This window comes from Antedon bifida, chromosome 5, assembly GCF_963402885.1.
Source record: "Antedon bifida chromosome 5, ecAntBifi1.1, whole genome shotgun sequence".
In the NCBI taxonomy this organism is placed as follows: domain Eukaryota; kingdom Metazoa; phylum Echinodermata; class Crinoidea; order Comatulida; family Antedonidae; genus Antedon; species Antedon bifida.
Genome location: NC_136230.1, coordinates 11,316,796 through 11,330,396, shown reverse-complemented (window position 1 = coordinate 11,330,396; position 13,601 = coordinate 11,316,796). Strand labels below are relative to the sequence as shown.

Here is a 13,601-nt window from a genome sequence, read left to right as displayed (position 1 = left end):
TAAAAAGGGGTCAACTTGCGCATGAATTTACGAACTCTGATTGGCTATTCAGAAAAAACGAATGACTGTACGATCTTCTCCGGAAAATTCCGATAAAAAATTTGAAATTCCTTTGCCCACATGTCTTCACGATGACATTTTATTTTGGGCTCGAAATGTTAGTAAAATCAGAAAAAATCGAAAACATGCCTAATATTTTGGGATTTTGCTTATATTTTAGATATATTTATATTTTAACAGTGTATGCCTTTGGTTTTACATAAATATCACCTATATTGGATCGCAAAAGGTTTTTAATCACCTGAAGCAATTCTAGGCCGCGAAGTCCCTGATGACGTCATCACACAGCCTGGCTGAGAGGTGGGGGTATTCCTACGGGACATTCGCGCAGTCCGGGGAGAGGGTAAACATAAAATAAGTACTTTCTATCTTATTTTTGTGATTTTGACACACTTTCCAAACAAAATGTGGTACTATGCAAATATATATTTGTCACCATCAACTTTCTAATTAAAAATATGTTCATAAAATATATTTATATGTGTTTTAGTAGTATTTTCACCCAGTGACTATTTGTGTACAAGGTCACAAACGCGGGGTGGGGATTCCTATGTAAACATAGCATAGTGATGGTGCCAAATTTTACACCTTATTTTATTCATAACTTTCGAAATACTCAATCAATTTTGTTGATTTAAAGTTTAAAATGCTTATGATTATATACTCTTTCAAATACAGAAAGATAAATTGAAAAATATATGCCAGTCCCTAACTTAGGCCACCGTAATTTTCAATTGACCAATAAATTGCGTTCATTCTGCCGGAATCCTAACCACTTCGAATTTAAAATGCGTTGACCTGATATGATCTTCAACGATTAACTGCAATAGTAATCAAACATACATAAGATAAAGGGGCTAGGCCTAGGCTAGACCAGAACTAGGCTAGGCCTAGCTAGGGCCAGGCCTAGGCCCTCCTCCTAGCTAGGCCTAGGCTAGTAGAGGTAGGGGCATAATTAATATAAACACAAACATAGCAAATAAAACTGTAACATGTAAATTCAATCAGAGGGGTAAAGATATTTACCGTACAGTTGAATGTCCCTGATATGGACAACTACATTGCGTATTCATTAATGTTTAATAGCTTCTATGTGATTGTTTTATACTGCAAATAACTAGTTTAGACAACATCTCAACATGCTTGCATGGGCGCAGCCATATTAATTTTCCCTTGACAACAAAGATCTTATATATAAGATCTTTGCTTGACAACCTTTTCCAATTAGAGGGCGACAAACACAAAATAATAAAGAGAGTTGGTGGCATTAACAAAAAGTCTTGAAACTACAGATCATTACGTTTTTATTCTAAATAAGTGTACATTTTTAAAAGCATGTACACATTTAATAAAAATAACAACAAATGTTAACACTAGAGGGTGAGCTCGCTTCCTCCCCCTCTAGGAAGGGGGTTGGCCTTTTGGGGAATGGGGGCGGATTTCATTGAGGTAGGTGCTTTTTCGAGGGATACGTTTAATGTTTTAGTTTTAATATAATCAAATAAAATCCTCTAATAGATATGAAAAGTGGTAAAAAAATGCTTGGTAAATTGTAGTCGATGAATTCTACTACAATATAATTGTGTTATAAATACAATACATTATATTATGTGTAATGTGGATGGGCGATTATTATTCTAAGTGATGTTTTGGGGAGCTGTTGGGCGTTTATTTCAATAAATACCATCCTATTTAGTATAATTAATACACTATTTAGTTTAAACAACTTTTGAAACCGCGAAACAGTGGGGCGTTTGCCGAAGAAGCACTTGCAACATTGGCAGAATTATCCCAGGGTCCGAACGGGACTGATAGTCCACAGTTATTCCTGAGAGATTACTCAACAACTCGGCTATCGGGGGTATCACTGGATTTAAAACAAAAGGTGTTCTCCCGATGTAATTTTATATACTATTCCCCACAATTATTATACTTTGATCTTTTATGAATATATTTAATTTAATCTTTATTAATTTGCATTATAATTTTTATTTCGCTAATTACCTACTGATCCCTTGACACACGTGGTCCTAAAATAAACAAAATCCGATCCAATTGATTGATTATTTAAAATATTCAAACAGTTTTTCAATTTAACAATTTGGATTTTGGATGTTCAAATTTGTTCAAATGTGTAACAAAATAAAGTCTTTAACGGCAAACAACCGCAATGTAAATATATATGTTATGCGTCAGAAATATATTTTCTAGTCTTTTTAGAAGAAAATTTTCTATTAAGACAAATATAAAATCCTAATTTGAGACCAACATGAAAATCATAAGACGAGATATGATCAAGGTCAAGGTTAAAAGGTCAAAAGTGGTACTTCTGGTAATTATTTTATGAAACTTGTCATTAAGATAAATATAAATATTTGTATTACGAACAATTTGAGACCATAGTTGAGTTTCTAGAGTAAGCGGTTGTCGAGATATATAATATGATATAGGCGGCCATTTTGAAAAAGCGCCCCCACACGGTGAAAAACGCATTTAAAAGTTGGACACCAAGTTGAAATTTGTTTCTTATGATGCTATTGACCACCACATGAAAGTGAAAAATCAAACTTGGCCAAATCGCATAAAGTAAATAACAAATGCTGCCTGACTATTATGTATTATGTAGAAATGAAAATAGATATGGTGCTCTGATTTCATTAGACTTCTGTAAAGCTTTTGATTTAATTGATAGAAATGTTACGATTAAGACCCTTGAAGCCTTCAACTTAGGTAAAGATTTTATTAATTGGATATTAACTATATACTCAAAAACAGAATGTGTAATAATGAACAACGGCTGGAGCTCAAGAGCTTTTGAAATGAAAAATGGTATTATCCTAGCAATATCACTTAGAGATACATTAGAGATTCGTAGATGTAACGTTCAAATATTTATATAACATATATAACATATAAAATGTATATTATAAGTTTCATGTACAGTATAATGTACTTTAACAAATATATTATTTGCATCTTACGTTCTTATACATGATTAGTAGTACCAATTGTTGTAAAGTGTTTACATCATTACAGGAGTAACCAATATATAATACATTTCGTTTACAAATCAATTCTATATTGAGTATCTTTTTACCTTTACGTTCTTATGATCGCCAAATGCTGTCAAGTGTCCATGATGATCCACATCATTTCCATTTGAAACAGGCCGCTATCAATTTGAAACAGGGTGCTATCAATTGGAAACAGAGTGCTATCCAATTAAAACAGGGTGCTATCCAATTAAAACAGAGTGCTATCCAATTGAAACAGAGTGAAATCCATTTGAAACAGGGTGCTATCCATTTGAAACAGGGTGCTATCCATTTGAAACAGAGTGCTATCCATTTGAAACAGGGTGCTATCCAATTGAAACAGAGTGATATCCATTTGAAACAGGGTGCTATCCAATTGAAACAGGGTGCTATCCATTTGAAACAGAGTAATATCCATTTGAAACAGAGTGTTATCCATTTGAAACAGGGTGCTATCAATTTGAAACAGGATGCTATCTAATTGAAACAGAGTGCTATCCATTTGAAACAGGGTGCTATCCAATTGAAAAAGAGTGATATCCATTTGAAACAGGGTGCTATTCATTTGGAACAGGGTGTTATCCATTTAAAATAGGGTGCTATCCATTTATTTCAAACAGGGTGCTATGCATTTAAAGGGGTGCTATAATTGACATAGGGTGCTATCCATTTGGAACAGAGTCACGGCTACAGTATCATAAGAAACAGGGTGCTATCCATTTGAAAAAAAAACTGCAGTGTGTTCAAAAACCATTATCTATATTTTTTTTTTTTTTAGTTTTGGCTTAAAATTTATTTTAAAAACATAGTAACTAAACATCCTAATTTAGAATTAGGAAAACTTACATTTATTAGGGTCACTGTTTAATTTTTGTTGGCCATTTTTGGAATAAATAAATACTGTAGATAATAACTTGCAAACTCTTAATTGAAACCACATGATAATGAATCTATATTTAAATTCCGTTTTAAATTATCATATTATTATTTTCATTACCTTTGTTACAATTTTCTTTTTAGACAATATTTTGGATTAGTATAGCGCCCTCAACTTGACGTATTTTGGAAAAAATTCTGCGTATTTTGGACTGATGTTCACCAACCCTATTGGGATGTTGGCAATTGACAGTCACATTGTGAATGATGATATTAAAACTTGCTTGTCAGGCCTGCAGTTGCTATTTACATCGTAATATTGTTTCGGTATACAATTAAATAAATACCATGTGGATGCTATTGCCACAGTGGATTTTATACAACGGTAATTTAAGTTTTTATACCTAGTGCATTGACCCAACACTCAGCTGTCTCAACCAATGTAAAATAAATAAAAACATTCAAGCGCCCTCAATATTGTTAGACGGTGATATGTGCACTTTAAATTAATTTAATCAATTTCGTCATAAATATTATAAAACCATTTTTATACTATTTGTTAGAATATAACTTATAAGTTTGTTAATTACCGATTGTTTTGAAATAGTAAAGTACTTAAGCATAACTCAGACTTTACGAAATTATTTACACCCCGAAATTTTGAAAATTAACATCGATCGGCCTAGCAAATGTAAACAATGGTAAGTTTGAAAAAATGGTTGTGAAATTGTACAGTTTTTGTTTTTATTGGTAATTTTCCTAATTACTACTTGGAAAATCTAGGTAAATGTTTGATTATATATGCTTACATGAGACATTGAATTGTTAGGAGGTGATGGTGAAAATCAGTGGTGGTGCCAGGATTTGATCCGACGGCGGGGCCGAATTTCCCGACGGGGAGACCGTACACGCGAAACAGGGGTGGGTTTTGAAATCCTTCCTAAATACTGTACGGATTTTTTCCGACGAACTAATAATAAACTTTGATCGAAAAACACTTCAAACGAAATGAACGTTCGGTAACTTGCGGCACTCTGAAAATGCCTCGATAGTACATGTGTTTAGTGTACGACTGTGCTTTGGTGGTCTGTTAACCTCAGATATATACCCTACAGCTACGTTAAGCTGCTACCCACATCCGTTACAAAGGCTGCTGTATGGCGTATGTTTAAAGAGGCGGTTCTAAGAGAGCAGTGTGTTACCCTGTCTACATTTCGTAAACTTTTGAAGGAACTTCTGCCTTACATCATCGTAGCACAACCTGCAACAGATCTGTGCTGGATTTGCCAAAAAAAACAAGTTTGATAACAAAGCAGGTATATTTATTTTTTGAATTACTATTTTTTTTTTAGATTTTTGTTTGTTTAGTTTTTTTGTTGTCACAATAGCCATTAAACCATCATTATGCATGTCCAAATTGTGAAATATTCATTTGAAATGTAATGTATTCATTCATTATTATTTACAAAAAAAAAGTCTAATACAAAGATAATGTTGGGGGACCCCTGTATCCAGCACAATTACATACTAAGTGTTTAACAATTATTTTGTTTTTGTAGGTTAAAGTTCCAGAAGCACAAAAAACAGAAGCTCTGAGGATCCAGGAGACTCACTTGGAACAGGCAAGGATAGAAAGGGAGTTTTATAACCAGTGTTGTCGACAATCAAAACTTATAGCAAAGGAGATGGACATCAAACAGCTGGGTCAGAATGTTCCGAACTTAAAACCGATAAAATTTCATTACAGCTTTGACTTCGCGCAACAGGTACACTATCCAGCAAATCCGCTACAACCTGGCCCAATTTATTTCAAGACGCAAAGAAAATGCCACATCTTTGGTCTGACATCTGAAGGTTTGCCATCGCAAATTAATTATTTAATAGATGAGGGTGTGAGCTGTGGTAAAGGAGCAAACGTGGTAATTAGTTATCTGCATCACTTTTTTGAACATTACGGTGTTGGCGAACAACATGCTCACCTTCATGCTTATTTATTATACCATTTTCTAATTTATTTATGTGTAAAGTAAAGTAAATTTAAAAGCAATTACTGCATTTGTTTTTCTAATCAAAGTAATGATTGTTTATATTCATTATTCAGCTAACAATAGAATCTTTACTACTACCACTACATGTAAAGTACAAGTACATTTGAGTTCTAAATGTTGAAAAAGTGGGTTGTTTTCATTTGTTTATAACTTGAATAAAAATAAATGAATTTAAATAATTTTTTCTGTACTTATTGGTTCTTGTGTGGTCTATGAGTGTGCCAAATTACAGCTTTATAGCTACATTTCTTAATATCGTTGCTAAGGAGTTAGTGTGAGCATGTTGTTTACTGCTGGTGTACTCAACAGGAAGTCGATCATGAAACTTTAAAAGCTGTTTTCTCAAAACCTACTTGACTTATATGCAATCATTTAAATTCCAATAACTTGGCTAATACTTATCCAATTTTAACCAGATAAAAAATATTGTGAAGATTATTAAATGTAGAATCTATTTTTTTTTATTTTTACGTCAAATGTAGGGTTTTGCCAGAGTGGGTCACATATAGTACACTAACTGTGGTAACTGTGTACTGTGGAGTATACATTAGCAACCGATTTTTTTTCCTAGGCCACCCACTGTATCAATACCTATTATATTTATATATTTAATTTCTTCAACAAAATGATGTAAATAAATATTGATCTATAATAAGCATTAAATTTTTTCGGGGCTTCCTCCTAGATGTACGTTCGCATTGAACTTAAACGAAACGCAATCAAAACTAAATACTGAGTGAATGAAATCGGCAACAAAATGTTATATCGTCCTGTAATTAGTCACGTGTGTTTATTGGAGGAAAAAGTATGATCGTTTTGCTCATTGGTAGCATGCTACATATGAGTGTCTTTTCTGCAAATTAGAGGTGCCATTTATCATGAATTTTATGTGCGAGAGTACCATTTTTCCGGCCATCTGGGGCGTCATTTAATTGTTCTGTCGACGGCCCTGGACAGGCACCTTTTTCCGCCATGTACGTGCAAACGCTGACTTGCGCGAAACGCCCTGTTGTGATGCTTTTACTCAAAATAAGCCTATATAGAGAAAATGTCACTCTTTAATAGGCTAGTACCTCAGTTTTCATATTTAAAATATCAATTTTTAATACATTTATTTAACGTGAGACGGTGCCATTTCCGACCATCTAGAGGTGTTACATTTTCAAAATCGCCTCAGGGGGTTGCCGCAACGATGTATATCGCGCTGAAATTGAGGTTTAATTGTTGGAAATGCTATTAGAAGTCTATATATATCATATTTCGTTAAAATAACACTTTAAATTGACAGGTCTTGGTAGTTCTTGGTAGGTCATACTAGTTGACGCAATACGGACATTTGTGACGCAATGTATGCATCAACTCAGTTCGTTTCGCGAACGCGAAGCTTGTCGATTATTTAACATTTTTGGTGTCTATATCGCGCTAAAATTAAGGTTTTATTGTTGGAAATGCTATTAGAAGTCTATATATATCATATTTCGTTAAATTAACACTTTAAATTGACAGGTCTTGGTAGATCTTGGTAGTTCTTGGTAGGTCTTGGTAGGTCTTGGTATTTAGGAGGACCCCTTCTTCATCACCAAATTTCTTAAATTTTAAAATGTATTAATGTGTAAATTAAGTATGTTTTACTAAAAAAAAAAAAAAAACCATACAAGTATTTTCAGCAGAAATTGCGTATTGCACCAGGTGTAATACAGCCTAACCCAGCAAACAATTTTACGTTTTGGTAACGTTATAATTACGTTATTTTTTGGTTATAAAAACGTTTTCTAATAACGTTGCACGAACGCAAAAATGTCGACCTTTTTATACGACTTTTTAACGTTCAAAATAACGTTCAAAATAACGCGTTTATAACGTTTTTTGAACGTCCTCAATAATGTTCAGAAATAACGTGTTAAATACGTATTTATAACTTCTACAATAACGTTGCACGAACGAGAAAATGTCGACCTTTTTATACGACTTTATAACGTCCAAAATAACATTCAAAATAACGTGTTTATAACGTCTTTTGAACGTCCTCAATAATGTTCATAAATAACGTATTCAAAACGTATTTACAACTTTTGCAATAACGTTGATAAAAAACGTGTCCGAGACGTTTTTTAACGTTTTATGTAATGTTTGTAAATGACGTATTCGCAACATGTTTTTAACGTCCAAAATAACATTCAAACATAACGTATGCAACGCGTTTTTATAACGTCCTAAAAAATGTTCACAAATAACGTGTTAGGAACGTGCCTTCTACGTTAACAGCAACGTTTGTAAATGACGTATTTGCCACGTGTTTTTAACGTTCTCAATGATGTTTTTAAATAACGTATGTAAAGCGTAATTCGCACATACGAATTAGTAACGTTCATTATAACGTACCAGATACATTTTCAAATCGTAGTTTGATAATGTTACATCATAAACTTTTTACCACTGACGAATTTATAACGTCCATATTTGACGTCTTGAAAAGTTAATACTTAGTTACATACAACGATTTGGGTAACGTTACCACATATTATATGTGTTCTGCAGATATACGCGTTACATAGCTCATTATTCGTTAAAACATGTAGTTAGTATAAGACATATAAAAACAAGCAATTTAAAATGAAATATTGTTTTTGATTTATTCTATTATCTGATTAAAAAAAGACATACACTATTGCAATTAGCTTAAGAGGAAAGAACTTGATTATTATTAGAGAGCTTTCGCTATTTTGATCAGGAACGAGAACCAGCAGTAATTACCCATTCTTGATAATACGGAGATCGATAATGAGAAACATTGTTCTTTTAAACGAGAATGAGCAAATTTGCCTATAAGTCGTCCTCATCTCTGCTGTCTGGCACATCCCGTTCCTGAAAAGAGAAAAAAAATGTAAAACTAGGTAAAAAAAATGATCTCTTAGCAGTAAATCTTAAATAAATTTTTTTAAGTGTTATTAGTTTACAAAATTAAATTATTGTCATTTTAATCGGATTTTTTTTTCTACATGATTTTGGCTATTGACTATTTGGTGTTTTTTATGTGGTTGCCCATTCCCTATTAAATTTACATTACAGTATGTAGTTGTTATGTTTATTTCGTATTGGATAGTGTTGTTGGGTCTAAATACTAAGCCCTATCAGTACCAGACGTTAGTTGTAATTTACTTTATTCCAACATTTGTATCCCGTAACTTTACATTAATTATTCGTTTGAGTGCGATTGTACGAATGTGTTTTATTGCTTTATTTACCACTTGGTGAAACTGTACAACAATGACTAGTATCTTTTAGTGTGTAAACTATTTAGTCTTAAACTGATGCGGACTATAGTAAACTTCATCATTACAATATGAGTGATACGTAAAAGCATGGATGATTAAGTTATTTCGCCATGGTAAAAAATAAATGATAAATCAAATTTAATTTATTCTTACCTTGTATCTTGAGCCACCTAGTCTGTTGGGAGCGTGCTTCAGTGTTTCAGCAATATCTATCTCCACACACATTGCTTCGTTTGTGGGTGAGCTCGCATACACGATTCTAAAGATGAACAATTTGAATGGGAGTTTTTAGTCACAATGTACACATTTAAAACTTCAAAATCCTGTATTAGCAGTAAACATTAATGCCATTATGTTTTTTTTTGTTTTTAGTAAATAAACGACTTAGGCCTATAATTTAGAAAGTTCAGTACTTTACATTATGCGCGCGCCAAACACATAAGTACTAATGTGCATGAGCACATTTGGTTTTAAGCCTCTAGTAACATTTAGTACAACCATAAAAACTGCTATGAAATTTCAAGAAGACTAATAATCAACATGTAGCCAATGACTAAGCCTATTAGGCTAATACTAGACTTACTTATTATTACACTGCACAGCTGCGTCTTGCAAAATGCAGCTTTGCCTTTTCGGCCCTTATAACTGTAAGTGACAGCACCTTGTTGGTGGCCACCTTCCTCATAATACGACGAACAGTATCACCTGCCCTGTGTCCCGTCAAGGCGCTTAAATAGTTTACTTTTTTGGAGTATAAATAATAAATAATGATTATTAATATGTATATAACACACATTGTAAAGGAATACTAAAGAAAATAGTACAAAAAAGTCTCAAGTACATCACATAATAATAGATGAATTATGTAACACGAAATATTAAGCCTAATTGGATTTGGTTTTGTAAAAAGGTAATGCAGTATAAATGTAACATCGCAACATTTTATTATTATACACAATTATAATACGTACAGTACAATAATATTAATACATTTATTTGTATTAAATGAAACTAAATTCAAACTTGATAATGTATTCCAAACAATAAATAAACCATGTTATGTTAAATAAATATTCACGGCTTTTTTTAATATCTAGTAACAATTACTGTACTAATTACATAAGCAACCTACATTGCATTGTTTTCTGTAGGAAAAGATACAAAGCATCGATTAACAAAAAATTAAAAAACCTCAATATATAAGGATTAATGAAACAATAACTCACCGCAAATATATTGGCTTGATAGAAGCTGTTGTTGATAATAATTAGGATACTTTACTTGACTTTTTGAACGAGCTTCTCTTTTTCCGCAGCAGAACGCAAGTGACACTGTATATGTAATTAAATCCCGCGCCGTGTCGAATTTATTATTCTGAGCTCCGCCTGTGATTGGTTGCCGATGACTCAAGCAAGCTTTTTAAATGGCGACCGTTTCACCTCCACGAATACAATTATTTATTTTAAACGAATAATGTTTGCAGCTCTAAAACAAATTTCATAGTTTGATCATAAACCTATACTTTATAGATCCATGGTTTGATCAACCCAGTATTATTGTAGACTATTATTGTAGCCCTATTTAGCATGATTCCCTATTTAGCATTATTGCGCCTCATTTATGACTATCATATACAACCCTTTGTTAGTAGATTTTATATGTGAAACTTTAGTCTATACTCTATATGTAGCTCTTCACAAATAATAACAATAATAACTTAAACCCAGGTTCTCAATTTCAGCTACAAAATCGATGAAACACAGAATTCCAATAGAAAATGCTTTTATTAATTATAACACAGAACTGCTTACTTTTAAAACTCAATACTAACTACACAGATCTGACTCATCTATCCAATTTCACAGTATTCCTAGATAACACCATGGAGGAATTTTTCCTCCATGATAACACAGGCTATAAAACTATCTTATTCCCCACCACAAAACCCACAAAATGGACCAGTTGTTATGGAAACCTAGATAAAGGAGGTACAGTCTTAATTAATTCAGAGTGTGGAATGTGTAAAATCAAACTAAGATATGATCATTGAGGATATACAAGCTACTAGTAAATATGAACTTAAATACAATAAGATAATAATACTGCTTTTAGATTCCTAAAGCCTAATAATTGAATTTCTTTTTATTCGTAAATTTAAATTTATTTATTTATTGGATAGAACATCACATAAAGAGATTTTACCTTTAGATTTACTAGTGTACAAGTTAATAATGTTGACCATATACTTTATTCTGTAATTGTTGGTTTTAGACCAGTTACCCTGGAAATTAACGATCTTACATTCTTGTAATGTATGATCAAGTTACAAAAATTAGCAATAAGCTAATCAACAGGTTAACTATACATTATTCAACAGTATGTAAGGGCACTCATGGCCCAAGTACAAAAATAGAAAATAATAGGCCTACATAAAATTAAATTTAAGTAGCAGTAAAAGCATAATAATTAGTTCTCTTTTTATATGCGAAAAAGGCAAATTATACCAGGTTATTGATTACTTTTTAATTTTTGTTATTCATTAATAAAAATATAAACTTTTTTCATTTTTCAAAAAGGAGTGACTAATTTCTTTGTAGTTTGGACATACTCAAACAAAGTGATATTCATTTCAACCTCGTTACATTTGCAAACTTTTTATCTAAAGAACGGAATTAAATTTGATATGTGACATATGTGTCATACAAGTCACATTATAAGGTGAAATACAAAATATGAATGAATAAATGTAGCTATATTAAATATAAAAACACAGTTAAGCAGAAAAGTATGATAGTTGGTGAATAAAAATGTAATCAGAAGGAAAAAAAACAAACATATATATCGGTCAATACTGTTTTAAATGGTATGTTAAGATCTGTTCGCCAATACAGTATATCTTAAATTCCATTCTACAACAAGGTTGATTTATATAAGTTACCATGGTAATTAACGACGTACCCTCTTGTAATAGGATATAGTACAAGTTTCAGAGTAGAACTCGGGTTAAATATTATAATGACAATGTACTTCGGCCGTATACTTTTTAAATGTTAACATTCAAATTTTTAAATACAATACAATCGTTTGTGTTTAATAACGCTCTTTAATGAGTGTATGACTATGACTATGTTTTATTTTATAATTATACTTATTTTGAATACACAATTTAATGAAAAAGTAAAAATACACTGTAAGAACCAACGTTGGTTAAAGGAAATGAGGTACATTGATGACAAATTATGTAATTGTATTTATCCTAATTTAGATAAACAATTTTGCTTTATAGAATCCGATTGTTTATTGAGTGTAGATTTAAATACTTTGATCAATATTATTTCCTTCATTAGACATTAGATAAGATTTTAAAGTAAATATGCAATGATATGTTGTTTCCTGTTGTTGTATTCTTTAATGCGAATTGCCAAAGGCATGGTAGGCTAGTCAATCTAGCAAAAAAAACAGCTCAAAGTGAAACAAATTGCAAACAGAGATTTTTTTTTTTTAAATGGTCATATATGATGAGGAGATGAAAATTTGAGCATCACACCTCTGTCACTCATCCCGAAGGTATGCAAATTAGCTTAAATATGCAAATTAGGGTGAAATTACAGGGTAACCATATCTCAAAAACTACTAGTCCGAGAGAGTTGATTTTTTCACTGATTTATTCAAAATGTATATATTTATATTTACTCTAATGCAACATTTTACGATAAAATGACCGGAAGTACAACATTTGACCTTCGACCCCATTTCTCAATGTTTGCATATACAATGTGACTAAAATGTCTGTAGAGACTTTATTTTGCCCTCAAATGACCCAGACATAGGTTCCTAATAGCCAGCATAGGACCACTTTGTAATTCCCAAAATCACACCTTCGTCACGCACCTCGAAAGTATGCAAATTAGTAGTACAATAATATTAAATATGCAAATTAGGGAGTGAAATTACAGCGTTGCCATATCTCGAAAACCGCTAATGCTAGAGAGTTGATTTTTTCACAGCCGTATTCAGAATGTACATATTTCTATTTGCTCCAATGAAACATTTTACAAAAAATTGACCAGAAGTATGACATTTGACCCTCGACCCCATTTCTCAATATTGCATATATAATGAAACTAAAATGTCTGTAGAGACTTTGTTTTGCCCTCAAATGACTCAGATACAGGTTTATAATAGCCAACATAGAACTGTTTAGTAAATCTCAAAATCACACCTGTATCACTCACCTCCAAAGTATGCAAATTATTAGTACAAGTTACATAAAATATGCAAATTAGGGGGTGAAATTACAGGTTCCT

At 32.2% G+C, this 13,601-nt stretch overlaps 1 protein-coding gene and 2 long non-coding RNA genes across 3 annotated transcripts in view; 2 read left to right on the top strand and 1 right to left on the bottom strand.

Moving 5' to 3' along the window:
• LOC144842723 (uncharacterized) overlaps nucleotides 1–13,601 on the top strand; it is a 250,709-nt gene that overhangs the window by 224,795 nt on the left and 12,313 nt on the right. The gene's annotated exons all lie outside the window — the stretch shown is intronic.
• LOC144842331 (uncharacterized) lies at nucleotides 5,136–6,001 on the top strand. The gene is made up of 2 exons (XM_078698768.1): nucleotides 5,136–5,270; nucleotides 5,531–6,001. The coding sequence occupies exons 1-2, from the start codon at nucleotides 5,136–5,138 to the stop codon at nucleotides 5,999–6,001; spliced, it is 606 nt and encodes a 201-aa protein (XP_078554894.1).
• Nucleotides 8,747–9,999, bottom strand: LOC144843704 (uncharacterized). The gene is made up of 3 exons (XR_013612281.1): nucleotides 9,878–9,999; nucleotides 9,448–9,553; nucleotides 8,747–8,884 (listed from the first exon to the last, which is right to left on the bottom strand). It is a non-coding gene; the product is annotated as an uncharacterized LOC144843704 (long non-coding RNA).

Excerpts from the sequence above, each read along its gene's own strand:
- LOC144842331 (XM_078698768.1), top strand. The coding sequence starts at position 5,136 with ATGTTTAAAGAGGCGGTTCTAAGAGAGCAGTGTGTTACCCTGTCTACA. Across the intron at positions 5,271-5,530 it reads GGATTTGCCAAAAAAAACAA|GTTAAAGTTCCAGAAGCACA; the intron begins GTTTGATAACAA and ends TTGTTTTTGTAG.